Source organism: Citrus sinensis, chromosome 2 (assembly GCF_022201045.2).
Source record: "Citrus sinensis cultivar Valencia sweet orange chromosome 2, DVS_A1.0, whole genome shotgun sequence".
NCBI lineage: Eukaryota > Viridiplantae > Streptophyta > Magnoliopsida > Sapindales > Rutaceae > Citrus > Citrus sinensis.
In genome coordinates, this window is record NC_068557.1 from 4359403 (window position 1) to 4386612 (window position 27210).

Sequence of the window (27210 nt, forward strand, 5' to 3'; positions counted from 1 at the left end):
GACATAATTATTTTAATATCAGTAATCTAGAAATAGATTTCTTTATTATTAGAATAGATTTTATTGTTATCGTGTGATTGTATAAGTTATGAGAAAAAAAAAAAATACATTTGATTGTACAAGAAAAATGATTTTGCTTTTGAATTATTTTGACGATGGGTCGTGCTATTTGTTCTCTTTGCCTTAAACTGGCAAAAGAATAAATCAAGGTGAAACTAAGCATTTATACACTGACCCATCATTCACCATGACATAATTCATCTTAGGGAAAATATCCACCGTCCACTGGTTTTTTACAACTTTTTTAAAAATACACAATTTCTTCTTTTTTTGGCTAGAATCCACCTAAAATTACATTTTGTTTCACTTTTCTATTTCCGTTTAGAATCCGTTAAGAAAACTAACGGAAACTTAAAAAATGACCATTTTACCCCCAAAACGAAAATTACAATTTCACCCTAAAAAATGCAAAAAATAATCAGATTTAATGATGAATATCATTATTGATACGTTAATGAAGTACAAAAAAAAAATCTTAACTACTAGAGATTATAACTTAATGAATAATAAAACTCTACTTATCTTAAATTCAATTGATGGTTTGCGAGATTGAGCTATTTTTAATACTACTGTTATAATTTAGCATTCTAATTACAAACATATTTAAAAAAAAAATCTGCATTTGATGGTTGTGAAATTAATTTCTTTATTGACCGACGGGAAAAAATAATTAGATTTAATCTGATTATTTTTTGTAATTTTTAAGGTGAAATTGTAATTTTCGTTTTGAGGGGTAAAATGGTCATTTTTTTAAGTTTCCGTTAGTTTTCTTAACGGATTCCAAACGAAAGTGGAAAAGTGAAATAAAATATAACTTTAGGTGGATTCCAGCAAAAAAAAGAAAGAATTGTGCATTTTTAAAAAAGTTAAAAAAACGGTGAACGGTGGATATTTTCCCTTCATCTTATCATCTCTATCATTGTTGAATTTTTTTTCATTTTTCCAATTCGCGTACTAAAACAGTAAGAGGATACTAATAACAAGAGAAATGCCTTTATTGGTTTGATTTTGCCGATCTTAATGAATTTAATTGCGGCTGGTCAACTAATGCTATCATCCTGCTGGATTCAGATTTGGTTACGATCTGAGCCTTTGCTCACCTTCAAAGAAGGTGATGACAAGCGGTATTTGTTGTTTTCCTCATTTTTTTTCTCTTAGTGATCTGTCTCAAACGACAGCGTTTTTTGTTAACTACCGCTGCATGAATTTTTCCCAAACTCAAGTCTTGAGCATAAAATACCAACAAGATATCTTAGCACCAGACCAACCACACCTAGGGATGTCAACTGGATCGTTCCATAATGGATATCCATAATATCCATCCAATTGAATTAGATAATATCCATCTAAAATTTTTTGGATTTTGAAATTGATCTTTTAAAATTATATCCAGATGGATATGGATGAATATATATATTTATTTTTACCCAATGGATATCCATTTAACCCAACACAAATTTAAAAAGTTTTAATTTTATAAAATTAAAAATGAAAAATATAATAAACAAACAATTGTAAAAATATTAAAAATAAATAAATACAAAATTGTCTTCAACTAAAATATTTATTGTCAAATATACCCCCACAATAAAATTATAGAAAAATATTTTAAGTTTTGAAAATTTAGAAAAATTCACCGTTTACATTGTTCCACCGCCACCGGAACCACCGCTATTCCGTCGCCGGCAGTAAAACTTCATCCAATGTTGACACCGCTGACATAAATATATTGGAAACTACATGATCTATACAAATATGGAACCGATCAACAACAATCAGGAACAACGATGGTGCACGCGCCGCAAACGTGCGACGGCCATGTGGTGGCCGCGGATCTTTGCGATGCGCGTGCGCCTCCATCATTTGTTAGTTTCTAAATCAAACACCACCTTTAGATAGATCGTTGAATTTCCGATCTGTGGGTGTGGGATGTGTCGACTAATAGTGACGTTATGGTGGCGGCGCCGGGAGAGACGGCGGTGCCGGCGACGGACTGAATTGTAATTTTTTTTTAAATTTTCTAAAATAATTTTAATTAACTTTTAAAATTAATGATTTTAGGAAATAGAAAATAAAAAAGATTTTTTAATGTAATAAATCATTGATTAATTTTTACTTTATTATTATGTTATATTATTTTCTAAAATTTAGAAATACAAATTTAATATCTATGGACATCCATGGATATCCATATTTATGTGGATAAAATCCATATCCAATATTAAATATTGGATATGGATATGGACAAATCCATCATGGATAATCATGGATTTAGACATGGGTGGACAATATCCATATCCAACTGGATATTTACCATCCCTAAGTCCACACCACAAGTAATTTTTTTTAAAAAAATTGTGATATTTCACGATTTAATGTTTGGGGGAAACTATTTCTTTGGGTTCTCATCTCCTGGGCAATAATGGCGACTATTTATATGCAATGAATTTGATTGGTTTTATTAAGAGACTGATAGATTGACAAACATATACAGGTAGGTCCGATGTCAGGCGCCCGAGGATTTAATCAGCTTTATCATTGTATTCGTATCAAAAGGGGCAGAATCAATGGATCTCACGATTCAAATATTGAAATTTTTGTCAACTTCCCATCCACTTGTTTCTTCTACTTCCTTTTCTGAATTCAACACTTGAGTCCTAACTTATTCGCATTTGAATAAAACCAATAAATTGACAAATAATTGAAATCTCAAACATTATTTGTGTTTGAATAAAACCAATAAATTGACACATAATTTACAATTTTTTTTAAAAATTGTGATATCTACATCTTCATCTTCGTATGGGTGGAAGAACTATTATGAGGAAGATTTGGATATAATTCGAAAAAGGTTTTTATTTTTATTTTTTGCGTACCTTTGACATTTTCTGCAACTGAAAAACCTGCTCTTAACTAATAGTGGTATAAGTTCTTGATTTTGAGTGATAACATATACGAGTAGTTATATACAAAAAGGATATTTTATTAAGCAAGAGAAAATGTGGAAAAAGAAAAACACAAATCAATCCTAATCATTGATAGCAAATTTTCTGAGGCATAAAAATATTACAAATAAATTATATAATATAGATCTTGTGGCTTATTTTGAATTTTGCATATAATTATTCTTATATTATTAATTTGTGAAATATGTGTCTTTACTATTAAAGTAGATTATTGTTATTGTTGTTGTTGTGTGATCGCATAAGTGATTGTATAAGAATAATTATTTTTCTTTTTCTTTTGAATTTGTTTTATTTACCTTAAAATGAAAAAGGAATAGACTCCAGTTAGTAAAATTTTCAAATAGAGTTTTTACTTTTACAGCTTTTATAAGCAGAATATTTTTTAAAAACATTTGAGTCATTTGGCTGTCAATGCGTGAGAGCTTTTATTAAAATTTATAAAATTACTTTAATAGATAATTTTTTTAATTTATGTTATGTAATAAATGAAATAAAATTATAAAATAAAATAAAAAATTTCAGGGCATTTTAGATAATTTAACTATTTAAAAAAGTTCTACAACATGTACTCCAAAGAAGACAACAATTCTCTCTTAGGATTCTTTCTCTCCTAATATCTCCAAGTGAAATGTGTGGTTAAGATTGACTCTTGAACTTTTATGTTGACAATCAAGCTGACTTGTTTTACTTTATTTATAATTAAACCGGTTTTTTTCACTAAATTTAGGAACTTTTTACTTCTCAAATTGGAGTGAGAATCCTGAGGAATAGATATTTTGGGACTGAAAGTGTGGAGTGAGAATGAAAGTACAAAATGAAAGTATGTTGTGTTATTTACACTGGAATGAGAGTATGGAATAAAAATCATAATTTTATTTATGTGTTTACTTTGTCTTCGATCAAGAGTGAATTGTTTTGAATTTTTTAATTACAAAGTTAATAAAAAAATATATTGTTAAAATAACCTTTATTAGTTTTAATAAATAAATTAATAATTATTATTAATATTCTTAATGATATAAATTAAAAAAAATTAATTTTTAAGAATGCATGGATTAAATCGATGATTAGCTTAAACTATAACGATTGAAAGAGCACTTATCTTATTTCAAAACCCATCAAAATATTGTTGCTGTTAAAAAAAAAAAAACCAAAAACAGAAACAAAGGTGCAGCTAATTGACCGTCAACGTTGATTATAATCTATAAACACGTGCTAATGTTTGAACTTTTTTTGTCGATGTGCACATGAAAGTCGGTCTGGCCGTGATTACTGGGTTTTGACATTGACTAATGCGCGTTTGCTTTCACCTTAAGTAAAATGCTAAATGTCAAGAATGTTGCACTCTTAACTCAAAAATGTTCTCATAAAAAAAAAAAAACAAAAAAAACTCAAAAATGTTGCACGTGCGGCGTGTCGGTTTTCTCCTGGACACGCATGTAAACGCAGACTGTTTTCTCCGGCCCATTGACGCGTGACTTTGTGACAAACACAATTCACTCTCATTTTTCTTGTCATTTAGCATAACGGAAAGGACGCATCTACGCAGACTATCCTTTCCTTAAATTTGTCATTTAGCATAAGGTCATTGATAAGGGTTCCTTGCCTTTTGATAATTAATTTGTCTGTGTTTCAATTTTCAGATTAGCCATCCATTTACCCCTATGCGTTAGAAAAATATCCCAAGACATCTTTGTTATGCAATATGTGACACTCTTATTTTTATTTTTCTTATCTTTTATAATAATATCCTTATGGTGCGTTCGACCTAATGAATTATATTGTATTATAGTATATTAAATTGTAATACAATATCATATTTGGTGTAACTTGAATTATGGTGGATGCAATAATATTTTATATCATTATTTATATTACTATTAATTCTAAATTACTATCATTCAAATTTAGCAATATTTATGTATTTATTATTACTTATTTTAAATTATTAAATAATAATAAATGTTTATACATTAAGTACTGTTATATAATTAAATAATCCATTATTCAGTTATATTTTAATATAATAAAAATAAAAATATAATATAATATTATTACATAATAAATTATAAATTTATTAACATATATAAATAATTGCAATGTAAAAATAAAAGAAAATAAAAAGTTAATATTACATAATGGTATATTAAATTAAAATTTTAAATTTATTTTATTATTATAGTTTAAATTAATTATAAAAAAAAAACACTAATTAATGCAGCAAGTGCTTGCTGCAGCCAAACAGGAGGTTGCATTGCTAACAGCTTGTAGACGTACAGGGAGGACTATTACTGGAGAAGAGGGGAAGAAGAAGTACTCTAATGAAATGCAAACTCACAATGTTAAGCCAACAGAAAACAGAAATGCACTATGCTTGTATGGTTGATCTCTTTGGCCGAGCTGGCCTTACGGAGGATGCATGCAGCGTAGTTCATCAAAAACCTGCCTGTTGAACCAGATACTAATATCTGGTTACCTATTTATGCTCGATATGGGCATGTCGAATCTATCGTAACGTAGAGTAGAGTTGGGGGCTTAGGCAGCTGAGCTTCTGTTTATACTGAAGGCCCAACACAGTGGATATTATATTCTTCTTTCAAACACGTATGCAGACGCAGGGAGATGGGATGAGGCTGGCAGGGTTAGGGCATCGATCAAATCAGGAGGCAAAGAAGAATCCTGGCTGCAGTTGGGTACAAAAAGTTAATGAGAGAATGAAGACCTTCACTCCGGGGGCTGTGTGATGCAAAATCCCACCCCCGAAACAATTTTGTTAGAAGAGTAAGCTGATTCTGAGGGTCTAATTTAATTGTCTGAGAAATATATCTGTGCAGTTTGGGTAATGGCATTCGAGAGACCCCGCAGTCACTCCTGGGGTATTGGCTGATGTGTGGATAATCAATATCCAATTTCTCGACAACTCTGAAAATAAAGAGATTTTCCTCAATGGTGTAATATCAGAGTAACGAAAACATGCTATAGAAAAAGAATTGATTTATTGTTTTCCCAAGTAACCATACATATATATATATAAAAGACCACTAAACTAGGATAATTGATCAGCTCACAAAAGATAGTAGGAAAATTGTTGTGTGTGAAGCAAATCCAGAAAATCAAAACGACAGAAGACCTTGTGTTCAGAAGCTGGATTCACTAAAGCCAAACGACATTAATTCGTGCGTTTTGATGAGTATATATAACACTCTTCAGAACGACATATAAACTTGCCGTTTAGCCTTAAGTTAGGCATCAAATAAAAGCTGATCATATTTGCCCTCCCGTGGATGTAAGCTAGAGAAATATAGCCGAACCTCGTTAAATCTCTCTTGTTCCTTGTTCTTTCTAATTCTTCTGTTTTCTGAACTGTGTTTGGTTAATCAGCACCAATTTTGTTGATTCAACTTAGTTAGATTCTGCAGTTATCAATCTTGAAGCATCTTGGTTTGTGATCTTGGGCAGGATCTAAGGTTGCTGGTGCTGTTTTATAGCACCTTAGGTCCTACAAAAATACACCAAATGAGGACACAATTGATCAGCTATTGTTTTCTTTCCATAGCATTCTGAATTAGCTTACATATAAAATTAAGTACAATCAAAAGGCCCAATAACAGAGGCATCACCGACGCCATCAAAATTTTCGGGGGATCTTTAAGGTCAAAAGAATTTCTAAAATATTTGCATTATATTTTGCTGACACATGCATCAAGAGAGAAACTAGGGGTGGGCATTTGGTTCGGTTTTCATCGAACCGAACCGATATTTTTAATTCGATTGGTGGGATCCCAGAAGAATATAACCCTGATTTTGACTATATCCCTTCACTTCATAGGTGATCCCATGAGTGTGTTTTTTATAAAATGATTTTTTTTATAAAATAAAAAATATTTAAATTAAAGATAATTATCCAATACATAATAGAATAATAGTTTAATACATCAAACATTAATAAAAAATATAATAAATCACAAATATTAATATAGAAAAATATTATTTTAGCATTTTAAGTTTTTTATTTAAATTTAATTTATTTTTATTTATAAATTAAAATTCTAGGCCCCTATTCAAACCTAATCTATGCACTTTACATTTTTTTGGGCCTATATCCAGGCCCGCGAGCTTGGACTGGCTCGGACTTTTTAGCCAACTCTACTTCATTAACATCTTGTTGAAGTTATTTGAACAAAGTTATTTACTCAAAAATTAGGAATTAAAACCTTTTTAGCTTTTCAGTCAACTGAGTACTAACTTGGGCCGGGCTTGGACAGGGATGGAGCTAGAATAAATTTAAAAAAAAGCAAAAACTCCAATGTGAGCTAAAAGAATAAAAATATATATATTAAGTCTTTATTTATTTATTTTTTTAAGTCTTTCAGTGCATTAAAAAGATACTAACATCCTCATAGGATAACATAATTAAGATTCAAAGCAAAGTTTTAAATTATTATGCTCCCTATTCACTCTTCAACAAACTAATTGAAAACAAATTAATTTTTATTAATCATATATATTCAAGTGTAGAGAAATTTTATGCAAGATAATTAAATGCGACAGAGCTGATATCGATGGTTTTAGTAGAAAAGCAATTTGGTTTCATATTCTTCTTCAATTTAATTTCTCTTATTTTACTGTCACCAAAAAAAAAAAAAATCATAAAGCGAAAACACAAATTAGACAGAAACATGAAGACACACACACCTTGGACAGAACAGAGAAAATGACCCGATCACCCGAATTGAATTGTGTGACGTTTATAATTTCAGCTGCTCCTTCCTCGAGAACGCTGATAATTTCATGAAACATAAAGTTTCTATTCGACCCACAAATCAAATTCACCTCCAAAGTAGAACCCGAAGTTGTTATGTTCATTACTGTTGGCTCAGAGTGATCCTCTTCCTTCAATAGTGCTCTCCTCCTCTCAAGACTTTCTTTATTCTTCTGCAAATGCGTTATATAACTTGTGGCTTCATCCAATATCTCAGGCATAGACAACTGCATCAATAAGTTTCAAGTTAGACACACAAACCTTATATATATAGTTGCTAGTTTGAGGGTTGAACAGAAACTTAACGGTTTTTGTTAGATCCACAACATCGATGTAAATCCTAAACCCTAAAACTTATATATATATATATATATAGTTGATAGAATTTATTAAAACTAGTATTATGCTAGTTAGTTCTTAGTATTAATTGCTTGCTTTTATAAATACAAAGAAATGAAAAAAAAAAATCTGACCAAAATTAATATACCTTGGAGTTGGAGGGAATGAGAGAAGCGAGCTGGGAAATGAGATCTTTCATGTGCATTCTTCGATGTTGCTCCTTTATATTTCGCTGAGCCCTAGACGATGAACCAGCTGCAGAGCTATTTTCTTCCGCCATAATTTTCGTATTCAAATCGTACAAGCAATGCCCTAAAACGCAAGAATCAAATAATACAATCATCATAAAGGGATTTAAAAAAGGGTAAAAGCTTGTTTAGTCCCTATATTATGAGGTTAATGTCTATTTAGTCCCTGTATTTTTAATAACACCTCAAAACGTCCCTGCTACTAAATATTGACACTTATGCCATTATTTTTTATTATTTTTAACTTATTTTTACAATATTACATTTTTACAATAATGTTTCTTTTTTGGATATTAATAAAAAATTAAATTATCAAATTAAACTCAAAAATAAAATAAAAACAAAAAAGGTATATATTAATTTTTGTGGAAGCTCACGTATGTCTAAAAAATTAATATCGTAAAAAATTACATCATCAATTTTTTTAGAAAAATTAATATTTTAACTCAAGAGTGTGTTCCACAAAAATTAATATATATTTTTTATTTTATTTTATTTTTTGGTGTTAAACTGGTAATTTATTTTTTTCTTTTTAATAATGTCTAAAAAAATTATTATAATAGGGTTATTTTTTTTCTTTTTAATAATGTCTAAAAAATTATTATAATAGGGCAATATTATAAAAATAAGTTAAAAGGAACAAAAGATAATGGCAAAAGTGTCAATAATTTAATGGTGGGGATGGTTTGAGGTATTTTTAAAAATATAGGGACTAAACGGGCACTAATTTCATCCAATATCTTTGGCATAGACAACTGCATCAATAAGTTTCAAGTTAGACACACAAACCTTCTATATATAGTTGCTAGTTTGAGGGTTGAACAGAAACTTAGCAGTTTTTGTTAGATCCACGACATCGATGTAAATCCTAAACCCTAAAACTTATATATATATAGTTGCTAGAATTTATTAAAACTAGTATTATGCTAGTTAGTTTTTAGTATTGCTTTCTTTTATAAATACAAAGAAATGAAAAAAAAAATCTGACCAAAATTAATATACCTTGGAGTTGGAGGGAATGAGAGAAGCGAGCTGGGAAATGAGATCTTTCATGTGCATTCTTCGATGTTGCTCCTTTATATTTCGCTGAGCCCTAAACGATGAACCAGCTGCGGAGCTATTTTCTTCGCCATAATTTTCGTATTCAAATCGTACAAGCAATGCCCTAAAACGTAAGAATCAAATAATACAATCATCATAAAGGGATTTAAAAAACAAAAAGCAAAAGGAATTTATTGATACCTTAAAAGGATGAAGTTATGCTAGCTAGCCATCAATACATGAAAGAATTATATGTTTTGTGGAATATAAAAGCAGTGTGTGTTTGGATATTTATGGGGAAGCGGGGTGTAGAGGGAGAGATGATTTTTTCCTGTTCTTATTAGCGACGCCAGGAAACATGCATTCAAGAAAACCTAGCAGATGTGACCCTTGATTAGTTCGTTTATGACCGTGATAATTAAGCTTTTGTTTACTAACAGTGAATTATCCAACTAGCTAGATTTAAATTCAGTGTTCGATATAATTTTGTGCTTTTGTTTTTTTTCCAATAAGATGTGAATATTGGTGATTATAATCATCGGATAATGATCAATATGTTAATGAATCCTAATTGTTTGTAAGATTTCTCATAAAGTTGGAAACAAAGCTATATGATATGTAGGGGACAGTTATAAGTAATTTTTTAGAAAATATTTGAAGGATAATTAGTTAGTAATGTTTGAGTCACAATTTGAGGATTTGGCGTAATCCTATTAGTCAAATGAAAATAACACAAGATCTACAATTTTTTTTTTAATAATATAGTTATTTTGGACAGGGTTTATTTCATTTAAGAAGGTTTGCATAAAGCACTTATTAAATAAGAAATCCTCTTTAATAATGAACACAAATGTAATACTAACAGGAAAAAATAAATTAAATAACATATAAATACAAATAAAATATTAAAATAAATATTAATAAAATAAAACATATATGACATGCAATTTTTTTTAATATTGAACTATTATTGATATCAACAGTTAATCCATCAATTCAAAATTTTAATTTGAAATTTATGCGAATAAAGACATAATATATTATGACATTACGAATAGAACATTTAACATAGATTTTTTGAATTATTTTAAATTTTAGATACAATTATTTTAAAATCATTAACCTGTGAAATAGATAAATCTAATATTAAAATAGATTTTATTTTATTATTGTTGTTGTGCGATATATCGTATAAGTGAGAGTAAAAAATGCATGCATTTGATTGTATAACAAAAATTATTTTTCTTTTGAATTTTGATACGCGTGCTATTTGTTTCTTTGACTCAAATTGGCAAAAGAATAAATTAATAAGGTCAAACTAAACACTTGTATTATTTTCAAATTTTATCAATTTACGTAATACCCATGTAAAATTGAGTCAAACGAATTAATTATTTTTTTGTTTTTTTGGGTAAAATGAAAAGGACCACTCATTGCCAAATTAATTAATTAAAAAAAATTGCAAGGTTATGCTTTTGTACCAATTTTATGAGAGGATAAGAATAATAAGAGAAATGCCTTAATTGATTTTGATTTGTTTTTGCCGATTTTCAAGTGTTATAATTGCGGCGGGTCAACTGATACCATTATACCCGTATTAAAGTAGTAAATATCTTCAGTTGCATTTGGCAAACACGTCCTTCATGTTCCTGTATACCATAACAAAGTATGAAACATGATAAGGAGACAACTTTTGCTCGCCGAAATGGTAGACCGGGTAGCAAAACCATCGTAGTCTCAATTTCGTTTACACGTGAAATATGCACTTATCTCCAATTTCGGTCCCAATATCGCTGCCTATTATATTTAGTAATATCGGTTGTTTCTTTTTGGACCTACATTATATATAGCTTGTTAGGAAAAAAAATTTATTGCGCGTTTTTATAGTTATGTCTAGATAATTTTTTAACATTTATTCTTATTTTATATATTTTAAAGAAAGCTCAGGTTAAATATGGGCTATCAAATTTATAAGCAAAGATATTGAAAATTATTAGTTTTATTTAAACATATTATATTATAGATAACAAAAATAAATACCTAAATTATTAGATATAAGAGTACATGTTCTTGGATAATTTGGTTGTTTATGTTACAATATTTAAAATAATTAAATGAAAATTATCTTAAGTAACCTTAATGGTCAAAGATAGTCCAAGTTAAAAAAAATTATAAGGAAGATTTTTAATTAAAATTAACTGTCCATCAAATTTTTGTTGACTTGTATTTTTTTAAGATGAAAAATAGAACCGGTTATAGTTATTTCCTAGAAGTGAGGTGAGTTTAGAAAAGTAGTGGGATGAAAAATAGAACACGTTTGCTTATTTGTCTGAAAATATAAATTTTTTTATAAAATAAATTTTCTTCAATTTATTTATTTACTTTTTTTTGTTATTATAATTTTAATCAAAGTGAGATCAAATTCCATATAGCAATAATAATTTTCAGAAAGCCCTCTCATAATTTATTAAGTTTAATAAATTAAAATAAAATGAAAAATAAAAATAATAAATGTAGAATTAATTAGCATATACCAAAATAAAAATTTGTACTGCAATTATATTCATTATAGACATTTAAGTAGTTTATTTGTGCTAATTATATTTTACAACCTAAAATATAAAGAACAAAAGAGTACAATAAACAAAATTATAAAATTCCAACAAAAAAAAAGGTTCTGGATCATGTTATATTTTACAGTGAATAAGAAAAGATGGGGAAATTTACGAAAATAACCATTAATATTTTATTATTTTCGCAATTAACCCTCTCAGCTTTTTTCTATCAACATTAGCTAAACACAAGCCTTTCTTCCCAAATTACCCTTCTTTACAGAACAAAACCAACATTGTTTCTCCCATATCGCCAAACCAAAAGCAGCTTTTCACTCTTGAATCATCAGCCAACGGCGACCGCAAAAGACAACGGTAAAAGTGATATCCGATCATAATCTATCCGGATCAAACACAAATCGACATCACTTAGTGGTATGAATTATTTTCTGAACTTACTGAACTGAGTCGGGTGAATTTGAATCTTGCGACAGGCACCCTGTCGCACCAAGCTTCGGGCGACAGGTTGCCTGTCGCACCCACCCTGGAGATTCATTAAAACTGTATTATTTTAATAGGAGTCAAATAAATTTTTTTTTATAATTTCAGGCTTAATGGATTCAGTTGTACTTGAATTGTGTTACGATGGTTGGTGGGAGATATTAGAGAATGGCCGTATGGAGTACGTGAATGGTAAAAATCGAGCTTTTTTGGTTGAAAAAAATTATCTGTTTGATCAGTTATTGGCAAGAGTATACGAGGTGTTACAAATAAACCCTAATGACTATAGTATTACAATGAAGACAACTTTGAGGTCTAGTAACACATTATATCGTATATGTGCAATGCCCATGGATATATGTGATGATGAAATGGTGAGGGTTGTGTTGCATATGACATCTGACGTAGCTAATTTTGGATGCATTCCTATATTCGTGACCACATCACCTCGAGTTCCGAGCGAAGGTATTGAGCCACATGTCGATACAGAAACTTCGTTTAGAGCAAATATGTCTGGCCCCGATAATGATGAAGAGGTGTTGCCAAGGACAATATCGCTACAGCAATATTACTCTCCAATCCACGACAATTATGACAACATTGATGATAATGGCGTTACGTTACAGGATGTTGGAGCAACGGTATTTCCAATAACAACGTCGTTGGAGCAACGATATTCTCCGTATCACAACAATGATTTTCGGGACAATGATGATTTTCATAATGAGACAGAGGGGGATAATGTTTGTGCAAAACCTTCTAATAATACGAGGCGGGGCACTCGTTTCAATAATGATGGTGATGATGGAGTAGCCGGTCCTTCGAATGTTCCGTCGTTTCAGCATGAGGATGAGTATGAAGACAATACTCCTGTGAATAACAGAGGTAATAGACCTATTCCTTCTATGGTTTGATCGAGAAGGAGAATTGACCCCCTTACAAGTCTTGCTCCAACTTTGCCTTCGAACATGGTTGCTCCAAGCTTTGTTAGCAGTTGTGACTCAGATGATATCAGCGTGGGTAAGCTATTTGCTGAGAAGAATGAGCTTATATTACAACTACGCAAGGTGGCCTTTAGAGATAAGTTTGATTTCAAGATTGCACGGTCTACTACGACACGTTTCGAGGCTCACTGTTGTTCAGAATCATGTAAATGGCGTATTCGAGCAACTAGAAGTTCGAACGAGCAAAATGTTCCTTGGGTGGTGAAGAGAATTGATAATGTACACACTTGTCATAATGAGGTATTGGTTGATGGACGTCATCAAGTAAAGAGCCGGGTTGTCGGTCATATTATCGCAGAAAAATATATTCAAGATAAGAGGATTTATACTCCCAATGACATAAGAGCAGATATGCAACATGAATACGGTGTTCAGTTAACATACCAGCAAGCATATAGGGCGAGAGAAGTTAGTCTTGAAATAATTCGCGGCAACCCTGCAGAGTCATACAACTTGCTCCCTAAATACTCTCACGTACTAACTACAGCGAATGAGGGTACAGTCACTCACCTCGAGCAGGATGGAGATGGTAATTTCTTATACTATTTTGTAGCACTCGGATCTTCCATCAAGGGGTTTATGCAGTACATTCGGCCTGTCATTGCTGTAGATGGTACTCATCTGAAGGGACTATATCGTGGAAGCATGTTCGTGGCAACATGTCTTGATGGTAACAATCAATTGTATCCGTTAGCCATTGGGATCATGGATTCAGAAAACAATGATGCTTGGGAATGGTTTATGATGAAGTTACACGGAGTTATTGGTGATAGACATGAGTTAGTAATTATCTCTGATCGATGCACTGCCATAAGGAGAGCCGTTCTTAAAGTATTTCACAATGCAACTCATGGCGTTTGTTTTTACCACATCAAAGGTAACATTAAGTCACAATTTAGAATGTCCAAAGCTCTTTGGGATGAATTTGAGCCTGCCTTTATTAATGCAGCAAAAGCATATGGCCATGAGGAATTTAAGAGACAACTTGAGGGGTTGTGGATGATCCACTCGGGTGCGGCTGATTACCTAGAAAATAATGTCGGTACGTGTAATTGGGCAAGGTCTCAGTTTGAAGGTAGGAGGTACATCATTCTTACCACCAACATCGCGGAGAGTGTTAATGCTTAGAAGAAGTAAAATTGAAGGGATAAGGTGGAAGTAATAATTAAAGAATTAATAAAGTAATAATTGAAACAATAATAGTGGTGGGCCAGCACAAAAATTTTGCCTTGTACTTTCTTAATCATTCTCCAAATAGTCAAGAACGCCAAATTTGACATTCTTGAGTTTTCTTTGCAAAAGTTTAAAAACAAAAATATTTTGTTCTTCAATTTTATTTGGAAAATGACTTAACCAAATGTGTTTTGTGTTTTTCATTTTCGGTCATTTTCGAAAAGCAAAAAACTCCCAACCGAAAATGTTACCGAACGCACCGTAGATATCCATCCTTGTTCTAATGATCTAATGCCAGTCAAGCATGCCACCATTAGCCTTATTATCCAGTGATAACCCCATGTAACTAAGGGTGTGGATTCAAGTTAGGGTTGGCAATAAAATTCGGATCCGCAAAGATCCGAAAGATCCGGATTTGGATCTTAAAAGTCAAGATCCGTGTTCGAATTCGGATAACCGGATAATTGAATATCCGGATCCGCATTATTTTATAATTAAATTATTTATTTAATTAAATTTTAATTGAAGAATATATAAATTAAATTATTTATTTAAATGTATAAGAATAATTAACTCTATAATCTTCACTAACTATGAAAATAAGTTAAAAAAACTAATAATAATAATAATAATAATAATAATTAGAGAATATTATAATAAATCGGTTTAACTTAGGTTTTTTTAATGTTTGATTTATATTGAGAAATTATTGTTTGTGAATTTTTGGTGTTGTTGTATTTTTTTTATATGTTAAATTGATGTTAAATTGTTGATTGTTAAATTATAATTGAATTTTATTTAATATTATCATGTAAATTATTAAATTTAAAATTATTGTTATGCAGATCCGGATATCCGGAATATCCGCCTTTTTTTTGGATATTTCTATACTTGTGGTGAGTTTATTTTTTTGGATACAATTAGCCGCACTTTTTTTTTATAACAACATTATTTTGATGAGTTTTAAAAAATAAGATAAATATTCTTTTAGTCTTTATAATTTAAGTTAATTATCTATTTAGTCCACGTATTTTTAAAAATTATATAAAAAATTTGTAGCAATCTCACAAAATAATTTATCAAAAATCTAACTACTTTAATATTAAATGTTGCTTATTTTATCAACCCCAAAATGACACTAAAGGTTCCCAAAGGTCTTTGTACCAAGTCAAATAAGATAAATAAAAATACAGCGGCAGCAAATTCAAACTTGTCACAGCTTCTTGTATTCTAGCTTTTAAATGAAAACTAAATGTGTATATTTATTTTTTATTTTTTGTCTGAACCACGAGGTGGTCCTGAGTGGACCCCAACTGTAGGAGGTACCTTTAAGCCCCTACCACAATCTAGACTAATCTCCGCTCGCACCGGGTCGGCCTGGAAGGGGTAAAGTGCTAGCCAAAGTGGTGACTCCATACGAGAGCAGGGCTTGAACCTCTGACATCTCTTAAGGAATGAGAGTGCCGAACCACTCACACCAACCAACTTTGATTACTAAATGTGTATACTTATAAATACACACAAACGACCACGCATTTATTTTTCATGTGTGCATTTATACACACACACTCGCACAAAGGACTATATATAAACAATCCTTTGTATTGTAGCGTTTACAATAAATGCATGGTCTGATCACTCATAATACCTAAACCCATGCAAGGATTATTCGCAAAGGATTAAATTATGTATGATATGTATCGAAAATATGGTTGTATAAACCTAGCTCAAAACGTTTTTAACATGTCCCTTAGGGATGAAGTATCTCACAATATACTTAATAGCAGGCCATTCTCAAACTAGTGATTGTTCAGAATCTGAGTTTGTTCTCTGAAATGCGGCTCTTGGGTATGAAGCATGATGTTGTATCTTTTACGGGTGCTATATCAGCTTGTACAAATCTGGCTACAACGGAGTAAGGGAAAGAAATACATCGTGTTACAGTAAGAAAACATCTTCATACACATCTCTTTGATGCAAAATCAATTTTGGACTTCTCATGGGTGGCTCTTCCTCTAGATGAAGGCTCCTAATTTTATTCCTAAATTATAGAAATTGAAATAGCAACGAGAATGCATAAATTTAATGAACCAAGGAGTCCAGATTCTTTCTCCATCTTTCTCCATCTTCGTGTACCATCCTGTTGTCACCTGCAAATAGATTTTTTATCTTTGACTAACAAGCCAAAATAATAATATAATAGAAAGTTTCAAGCAAAGGAATGAAACACTAAAAGATTACCTATATATAGGCACATACATATACATATATATGTATTCGCCTCACTTTTGATACCTTATTGAAATACTAACATAGTATTTAATATTATTGAAAATTAATATATTCTTAATACATATTCAAATTATTGACTGTATACTAAATAATTATTATGAAACAATATATATAAGTTAAGAATATGAAATTAAATTCATATTGACATTTATTATAAAATATGGTTTGTTTTACCATACACTAAATAAATAGGAAAAGTGTATTAATTTGAATAAATTAAGCTAAATATAAGAATAAGTCATTTTAACGGTCAAATTACCTAGATACCAAACTTAATTGTAGAAAATTTAAATTATTATGGATTTATGTGTTAAAACTTTTTTCTTTTTTAATTTGTAACAAAAATCAGGGACTATAGTGTCAATAACCGGACAAAAACGTCTTACTCATAGGGATGGCAGAAATCCCCATAAAGATGGAAACCCTTGCAGATTTTCCCCATTCGAGAAGGGAATGAGGCGATTTTATACCCTATTTCTTCAATTTAATTACTTTAATTTTACTCTCAAAAGAGAAATAAAGCTAAAACAAATTAGACAGAAACATGAATACACACACACACACACACACCTTGGACGGAACAGAGAAGATGATCCGATCACCCGAATTGAATTATGTGACGTTTATAAAACTTCAGCTGCTTCTTCCTCGAGAACGCTGATATATATATATATATATAAACCTAAAACCGCCAGTTCATAACAAAAGAATTCATCTACAAGTGATCATTAACAGAATCATGTGACGGTAGTGACAAAACAAAAATCAATTACAAAATGGACAATCTAAATTCAGTCGGTGAATGTATGGATGAGATTAGATATCCTGCAAAAAAATCAAGCCTTTTCCTATAAAATAGGGCTTGAGGAGAGATTAAAAGATCTTTTGGTCATTTCTCAACAAATTCAAGAGAATGGTAAGAGAAACAATTTTACTTTCCAGATATAGAACTTGCAAATACCTTTATACTTAAACTTTTCTCTTTAGATTAATCTCAAAACACCCTGACTTGATCATTGGAGTATTCTTCAAAGTACTTAGAATTCACTGATCTTAAGCATACAATGTGTTTGGCTAGCAGGAAAGTGACAGAAAAGGAGAAAGAAAATAAACTGAATAAGAGAGCTTTTATTGATCTCAAATTTTTTTATTACACTCACACATTCATCAACTTATATTATTCATTAACAGCAAATAACAAACTTCTTAACAGTTGTCAATTAAACATTGGTTAAGCTAAACCAACAATAACGAACTAACTAATTTGTCCAGCTCAGCTATCCAGCTCATCAATCTTAGTCAAGTGAATCTCAACCATTGATCTGCTGTTGTTGACTAATCATCTCAACACCCCTTCTCAAGCTTAACGATCGTGGAACAACATTAAGCTTGTCTCTATAGTAATTGAAAAATGAGTAAGCCATAGGCTTTGTTAGCACATCTGCAATGTTCCACTCACTTGGTACATACTTGATTTCCACTTGCTTGCTTGTTACCTTTTCCCTTATGAAATGCACATCCAATTCTATGTGCTTGGTTCTAGCATGATATACTGGATTTGTTGCTAATGCTGCTGCTCCATTGTTATCACACCAGATGATTGGTATTTGGCTGCACTTCAATTTAAGTTCCCCAAGTAAGGCTTGAATCTAAACAATTTCTGCACAAACTATTGACAATGCTCTGTATTCTGATTCTGTGCTAGACCTTGCTACAGTTTGCTGCTTCTTGGAAGACCATGAAATAAGATTCTGCCCAAGATATACACAATATGCTCCAACTGACTTTCTGTCATCAACATCACACGCCCAATCTGCATCTGTATATGTTGTTAACCTCATTTCATCACCTGCTTTAAACAATAATCCATAATCTTCAGTTGCCTTCAAGTATCTTAGAATTTTCTTACAAGCAATCCAGTGTTTCTCAGTTGGTGCAGCAAGAAATTGACTTAACTTATTCACTGAAAAGGCAAGTTTTGGTCTTGTAAGCACCAAGTACTGCAAAGCACCTATTATGCTTCTATATTCAGTAACATTGACAACCAAGTTATCATCATTTCCTGCTCTTCTTAGTTTCTGTCCTGTACTCATTGGAGTATCACTTTCTCTGTAATTTTTCATGTCAGTTCTTGTAAGCAAATCTCTCACATATTTAGCTTGTGAAAGATGTAAACTACCCTTTGCAGCATGTGTAACCTCAATACCAAGAAAGTAGCTGAACTCACCAAGGTCTTTTAAAGCAAAAGTGTCCCCAAGATATCCGATGAATGTTTCAATTATTGTATTTTTATCTCCAGTAATTAATATATCATCCACATATACTAACACAACCACAATACCTCCAGATTCATGTTTGATGAACAAAGATGAGTCTGCTTTGGAGTTCTGAAACTCTCACTGCAACAGTGTTTTCCTTAGCCTATCAAACCAAGCTCTAGGAGCCTGTTTCAAACCATAAAGAGCCTTATGCAACTTACAAACATGACTAGATGGAGACTGAACAAAACCCTCAGGCTGAAACATGTAGACATCTTCATTGAGCTCTCCATTAAGGAAAGCATTGTTGATGTCGATTTGTCTTATTTTCCAGCCCTTCATCACAGCAAGACTAAGTATAATTCTGACAGTTGATTGTTTGACCACAGGACTGAAGGTCTCAAAGTAATCAATATCAGGGGTTTGATAAAACCCTTTTGCTACCAACCGTGCTTTATACTTAGAAACAGAACCATCTGCATTGTACTTAATGCGAAAAACCCATTTACAACCAACAATTTTAGTAGCTTGAGAGGCTGGTACAAGAATCCAAGTTTTATTTTCCATAAGTGCATCATACTCAGCCTGCATGGCTGCCTTCCATTTGGAATCTGAGAGAGCTTGAGAGACTGTAGCAGGTTCTGGTTCTCCAAGAACAGAAGAATATGCAAGAAACTTTGGCTTAAACACTCATGCTTTTACTCTTGTGAGCATTTGATGAGTGGGCTGTAGAGCTTGATGATGTGATGGATTATGATGTGGATGAGGTAACTGTATAGTTTGATTTGGTGATGGATTATGATTTGCATGAAGTGTCTGTAGATCTTGATTAGGTGATGAATTATGAAATGGCTGAGAACTAGATGAAGAGGAAGAAGCTGAAGCTACTGGCATATGAAGCTGTTGTATAATGGTGTCACTTGAGCCTGAAGGATCATGAAGTGGAACTGACACTGAAGATACTTTAAACATAGGATGTTTATATTCAGAAACAGAGGAAGAATTCTGTTTTGAGAATAAAGGATCAGTAGAGAAAGGAAACTCAGACTCATTAAACACAACATGCCTAGCAACATAGACAACACCTTTGGAGCTTAGGCACTTATAACCTTTGTGATCTGGACTATAACAAATAAACAAACACATTGTGGTATGATAATTGAATTTGTGTTTGTTATAGAACCTCAAATATGGAAAACATGAACAACCAAAACATTTCAGAAAAAGCATAGTCAGGCTTGTGTTTGTGAAGAAATTCATCAGGAGACTGATGGGATGACAGAACTGAAGTTGGTAATCGATTGATGAGAAAAACAGATGTGGAGAATGCTTCCCACCAGAAACTAAGAGGTAATTTGGCTTGTGCAAGGAGAGTTACACCCATCTCAACAAGATGTCTGTGTTTTCTCTCTACTCTACCATTCTGGTGATGTGTATGAGGACATGGATGTCTGAATAAAATTTCATGTTTTTGAAGATAAAGTACAAAGGACCTGAATTCACCCCCCCCAAACTGACTGTAGAATCTTAATGGATGTTCCAAATTGTTTTTCAACTTGAGTTTAGAAAATGATAAAAACAGACAAAGCTTGAGACTTGGTTTTCAAAGGATAAATCCAGGTATATCTACTATAATCATCAATGAAACTGATATAGTATTTATAACCATTGAGAGATGTAATGGGTGCTGGACCCCATAAGTTTGTATGAATAAGCTCTAGTGGTGAGGCTGTTTTGTTTGCAGTTGTTTTAAAATGCAATTTATGAACTTTTCCATATTGGTAGGCATCACAAAAATCAGGAATCTGAGTTTTATTGTTGAATTGCAAATGTTTACAATCAGTAAGAACATGTTTCATGACTGTTGAGCTAGGATGACCAAGTTGCCTATGTAAGATATTTATTGAAGTGCTGGAAACTGGACTTGAATGAGACAACAAACAGTTTTGAGCAACTTTAGCTTGATTGTTTGCACTAGAACAAGACTGCAAATCATCTGAACAATGTGACACCATGGACATTGGAGCAGAACATGACTCTTTATTTACAGTAAAAAATAAGGCTTGATGAATTTTACTTCCAGGCTCAAGTTTCAGCTTATACAAACCCTTCATAGTCACACCCTCTAGCAAAATTATCCTCTCCTTCTTGTCCTTGAGAAAACAAGTATTTCCACAAAATTCAATGATCAAGGAATTATCAGAAGTTAGCTTAGAAATGCTTAAAAGATTTTTGGTGATGTGTGGCACAAATAAAAGATTTTTGAGCAACAATTTGTGATTTCCAACTGCTAAATGAGTATTTCCTATACGAGAAATAGTAAGGCCATATCCATTTCCAATTATAAGCTTTTCATTACCTTCATAAGGTTCACTGATGCTGAGATTGTTGAGATCATTGGTTATGTGGTGAGTTGCTTCACTGTCCAGATACCAGCCATCATCCATTACTATTTCTAATGTTGCCAAATAAGCTGACATATTTCTTTGACTGTAGCCTTGATTGAAACCTTGATTGTAATTGTTTTGATGTGGATACCTTGCTGGAATAAAATCCTTGTTGAACCTATCCTTGCAGGTGGCAGCTGTGTGTCCTATGATAAAGCACACTTGGCATCTAGGTTGATATGGCTGTGAAAAATGACCAGGCATTTGAGTTCTCCCACCTTGATTCCAAGATCTTCCTCCATGCATATTATTTCCTCTTCCACCTCTCATTCCTCGATAAAAATTTCCACCTTGATTGCCTCTAAAATTTCCTTACATCATGTATCCAGAATTTTCAGATCTTGATACATCTTGATTGAAACCAGATTTTGAGTTGTATGTTCCAAAACCTTTCTTATTATTGTTTCCTTTCTGAACAAAATTAGCAGCAAAAGCCATATTTGCATCCATAGTTTCAGCTAATGCTTGTTGTTCTAACATTCCCTCATGTGTCATTAACATAGAGAGTGATTATGATAAATTGAGATCTAGTCCTCTTCCTGTAATCAAAACTGCTACAGGATTGAAATCTGAACCAATTCCTCCTAATACACTTATCATAAAGTCATAGTCACTCATTGGTGCCCCTGCTGCTGCCATACTATCTGCTATGCCTTTCATTTTGTGAAAATAGTCATAAACACTCAAATCATTCTTCTTTGTCATCATCATTTGATTCTTCAGTTGTAATGCTCTGGTTTTGTTCTGTGAACCAGAGAGTTTTTCCAGAGTCTTCCAAACTTCAAAGGAAGTCTTGCATCCGAGAACGATTCCAAGAACACTCTCAGTCATGGAAGAGAGTAACCAACCTAGCAGCTGCTGATCAGTTCGCTTCCATATCACAAATTCAGAGTTCGGAATTCTCTGATCTGTGTATGGTGCTGTGATTGAACCATCAATGTATCCTTCTAATCCATTTCCCTGAATGGGTGCCAATACTTGCATTTTCTAGATCAGATAATTTGATCTGTCGAGCTTGATTGATGTAGGAAACGTATAGGAAACAGTTGTGGTTTGATTTGAACTTGACAATGCCATCTGAGCTCTGATACCAACTTAGAATTCACTGATCTTAAGCATACAATGTGTTTGGCTAGCAGGAAAGTGACAGAAAAGGAGAAAGAAAATAAACTGAATAAGAGAGCTTTTATTGATCTCAAATTTTTTGATTACACTCACACATTCATCAACTTATATTATTCATTAAAAGCAAATAACAAACTTCTTAACAGCTGTCAATTAAACATTGGTTAAGCTAAACCAACAATAACGAACTAACTAATTTGTCCAGCTCAACTATCCAACTCATCAATCCTAGTCAAGTGAATCTCAACCATTGATATGCTGCTGTTGACTAATCATCTCAACAAAAGTACACTCCATATCAAAACCCTAACTTATTTTTTCAGGTTATTAAAGAAAATTATTTTTTCAGATTATTAATATGCATCAGCATCAGAGAAGCAGTTCTTTCATCTGAACTCTTGAAGTTCCCACACTAATCCTCGAATTGATGGCCTGCAAATACGTACGTACGTGTTCAAACACATGAAAGATACATGTAATTTGTTTATTATACTTATAAATAATCCATACAAGTGAGAAAAAAGATAGAATCCATTATAGATCTTGAGATTAATTGTCTAGGAATAACAAATACACATCTCACCATAAAACCCCACCAGAACATCACTCAAGCCAAATTCTTTTCCAAATATGTTTGGCCTAGGTGGGTTCAGAAGTGTTTTAATATCATTACTATTCGTTTATTTAAGTTTTTTGGGATGAAATCTATATATAGACACATATAAATTGTTGTATCATGCATGCATATTTCGTCTGACGAATTGTTAATGCATCATAATCAGAGGATCAGGTCTTTCAGTCGCTCTTGAACTCTTTCTGTTTCCACACCAATTCTTGAATTGATGGCCTGCAAAAAGAGTAAAAGACATACGTGCATAACTTTTGTTAATTTTCGAAAGTCAGCACGACCGGCCAAGAAAAGGCAGTCCATGGCATGCAATTATCATCATATATGTATGGACTATATGTACGTCCGTGTTCAAACCCATGCATCCTTTTCATATATTCTACCATCCTTATCAATCTATATACATGAGGACTATTAATCTTGTAATTAATTTCATTTCTCAAGCATTGAATAGAGGTTTTGGTCAATTGGTTTGATTTACACTTTATTTTAAAGGAAAAAACAACAAAAGCAAAGAAGAAGAATTTCAAATGTTAAAACTGAAGGAATTTTCTCAAACACTCAGGATTAATAACCTTTGTAGCTTTTCAATCAAATTGAAACTGACTTCGGCCAGGCTTGGACGACGGATGGAGCTAAAATAATTTTTTTTTTAAAAAAAAGCAAAAACTCCATTGTGAGCTAAAAGATTAATATATATATATATATGTCTTTATTTTTCTTTTTTTAAGTCTTTCACTACATTAAAAATATACTAACATCCTTTTAGGATAACATAATTAAGATTCAAAGCAAAATTTTAAATTATTATAGTCCCTATTCACTCTTCAGGAAATTAATTGAAAACCAATTAATTTTTATTAATTATATGTATTCAAGGGTAGAGAAATTTTATGCAAGAAAATTAAATGCGGGAGAGCCGATATCGATGGTTTTAGTAGAAAAACAATTTAGTTTCTTATTCTTCTTCAATTTAATTTCTCTTATTTTACTATCACCAAAAAAAAAATCATAAAGCAAACAAAAAAAACAAATTGGATAGAAACATGAAGATGTGTATATATACCTTGGACAGAACAGAGAAGATGACCCGATCACCCGAATTGAATCGTGTGACATCAATAACTTCAGCTCCTTCTTCCTCAAGAACACTGATTATTTCATGAAACATAAAGTTTCTATTCAACCCACAAATCAAATTCACCTCCAAAGTAGAACCCGAAGTTGATATGTTCATTACTGTTGGCTCAGGGTGATCATCTCCTTTCAAGAGTGCTTTCTTTCTCTCAAGACTTTCCTTATTCTTCTGCAAATGCATTATATAACTAGTGGTTTCATCCAATATCTGTGGCATTGACAGCTGCATCAATAAGTTTCATGTCAGACGCACAATCATCGATAATTTCGTTGACTTTGGAATACTAGCATCAGATCAGATTCAGAATCGGGCGAGCAGTAGCTTGTTAGCAACTTTATAACGTTTAACTCACAGAATTTAGAAAAACACAATCCAGGTTACTTAGACTTGATCGTGCGGTGGCTCTGGCAAACACCGTTACATGCTTGCTAGAATTTATTAAAACTAGTAGTATCCCAGTTAGTTTTAGCGTTGCTTTCTTTCATATATACAAAAAGATGAAAATATATATATATATAACCAATATTCAAGAACCTTGGAGTTGCAAGGGATGACAGAAGCCAGCTGGGAAATGAGATCTTTCATGTGCGTTCTTCGATGTTTCTCTTGTATGTTTCGCTGAGCCCTAGATGATGAACCAGCTGCGGAGCACTTTTTCGCCACCATATTTTTCGGATTCAAATCGTACAAGTGTGCCCTAAAACAGAAGAATCAAACAATAAAATTATCATCAAGTGCTTTGTTGATTAAAAAATTTAGTATAAATTTAAAAAACAAAAAGAAAAAAAGAATTTGTTGATACCTAAAAAAGATGAAATTATGCTAGCTAGTTATCAATACATGAAAGAACTATATGTTGTCTAGTATATAAAACCAGTGTGAGTTCGGATGTTTATAGGGGAGAGGGCGTAGAGAGAGAGAGAGAGAGAGGATTTTTTTCTGCGCTTATTAGCTAGGTCAGGGAACCAGAAAGTGACCTTGATTAGTTGGTTCATGTGATGTTAAATGGTTACACGCTTTTGTTTACTAGAGGTAAATTATCCAACTAGTTAGATTTAAATTAACTGCTGATTTAAATTTGTGCTTGTTTTTCTTATAATTAAGATGTAGCTGGTGATTATAATTATCTGATAATGATCAACATGTAAATGGATCTTAATTGTTTGTCAAATTTCTCATAAAGTTATATGATAGAAAGGGTTATAAGTAATTTTTTAAAAAATATTTGAAAGATAATTAATTCGTAACGTTGGAGCTAGAAAGTGAGAATTCGACGTAACACTATTGGTCAAATGAAAATACCACACCATCAATATAAATTTTTAATAATATAGTTTGTTTGGTTAAGGTTTATTTCATTCATTTTAGAAGGTTTGCACATCGCACTTATTAAATAAGATTATAAACACAAATATAATACTAAGAGAAAAAAAAAACTATTAGACATATAAATACAAATAGAATATTAAAATAAATATTAATAAAATAAACTATAGATGACATGCAATTCTTTTTTAATATTAAGCTATTTTCGATATGTCCTGATTTTATTCATATTTAAATCCATCAACTAAAAAATTTATTTTGAAATTTATGCGAATAGATACGTAAAATATTATAACATTATAAATAGAATATATAATATAGATTTTGTAAGTCATTTGGAATTTTAGACAAAATTATTTTAATATCAGTAATCTAGAAATAGATTTCATTATTATTAGAATAGATTTTATTGTTATCGTGTGATTGTATAAGTTAAGAGTAAAAAATGCATTTGATTGTATAAGAAAAATGATTTTGCTTTTGAATTATTTTGACGATGGGTCGTGCTATTTGTTCTCTTTGCCTTAAACTGGCAAAAGAATAAATCAAGGTGAAACTAAGCACTTGTACATTGACCCATCATCGACCATGACATAATTCATCTGATCATCTCTATCATTTTTAAATTTTATTGGTTTGATTTTTCCGATCTTAATGAATTTAATTGCGGCTGGTCAACTAATGCTGTCATCCTGCTGGATTCAGATTTGGTTATGATCTGAGCCTCTGCTCATCTTCTAAGAAGGTGATGACAAGCGGCATTTGTTGTTTTCCTCATTTTTTTCTCTCTTAGTCTGTCTCAAACGACAGCGTTTGGTTAACTACTGCTGCATGAATTTTTCCCACGCTCATGTCTTGAGCATAAAATACCAACAAGATATCTTAGGCATAAAAATATTACAAATAAATTATATAATATAGATCTTGTGGCTTATTTTGAATTTTGCATATAATTATTCTTATATTATTAATTTGTGAAATATGTGTCTTTACTATTAAAGTAGATTATTGTTGTTGTTGTTGTTGTGTGATCGCATAAGTGATTGTATAAGAATAATTATTTTTCTTTTGAATTTTGAATTTGTTTTATTTGCCTTAAAATGAAAAAGGAATAGACTTCAGTTAGTAAAATTTTCAAATAGAGTTTTTACTTTTACAACTTTTATAAGCAGAATTTTTTCTAAAAACATTTGAGTCATTTGGTTTTCAATGCGTGAGAGCTTTTATTAAAATTTATAAAATTACTTTAATAGATAATTTTTTTAATTTATGTTATGTAATAAATGAAATAAAATTATAAAATAAAATAAAAAAGTTAAGGGTATTTTAGATAATTTAACTATTTAAAAA

General features: G+C 31.6%; 3 protein-coding genes across 4 annotated transcripts in view; 1 reads left to right on the forward strand and 2 right to left on the reverse strand.

Moving 5' to 3' along the window:
* Positions 1-6102: 6102 nt before the first annotated feature.
* The window catches only part of LOC112497282 (transcription factor bHLH167-like), a 54442-nt gene continuing 33334 nt past the window's right edge, over positions 6103-27210 (reverse strand). Inside the window, exons 1-4 of one of the 2 annotated variants that reach the window (XM_052431942.1) lie at positions 9618-9761; positions 8276-8439; positions 7722-8015; positions 6103-6525 (exon numbers count right to left, since the gene is read on the reverse strand). In XM_052431942.1, the coding sequence (XP_052287902.1) occupies positions 6433-6525; positions 7722-8015; positions 8276-8407 (519 nt within the window). In that variant the 5' untranslated portion in view covers positions 8408-8439; positions 9618-9761 and the 3' untranslated portion in view covers positions 6103-6432. Of the gene's footprint in view, positions 6526-7721; positions 8016-8275; positions 8440-9617; positions 9762-27210 lie in introns of those variants that run through there. The other variant, XM_052431943.1, reaches the window with a different exon arrangement.
* LOC107176047 (uncharacterized) lies at positions 13438-14601 on the forward strand. Its single transcript, XM_052434844.1, has one exon. The coding sequence runs from the start codon at positions 13438-13440 to the stop codon at positions 14599-14601; it is 1164 nt and encodes a 387-aa protein (XP_052290804.1).
* Positions 23317-25224, reverse strand: LOC107175280 (transcription factor bHLH167-like). Its single transcript, XM_052431968.1, has 3 exons — positions 25069-25224; positions 24463-24756; positions 23317-23615 (listed from the first exon to the last, which is right to left on the reverse strand). Exons 1-3 carry the CDS (start codon positions 25198-25200, stop codon positions 23547-23549), a joined length of 495 nt encoding a protein of 164 aa, XP_052287928.1. The 5' UTR covers positions 25201-25224; the 3' UTR covers positions 23317-23546.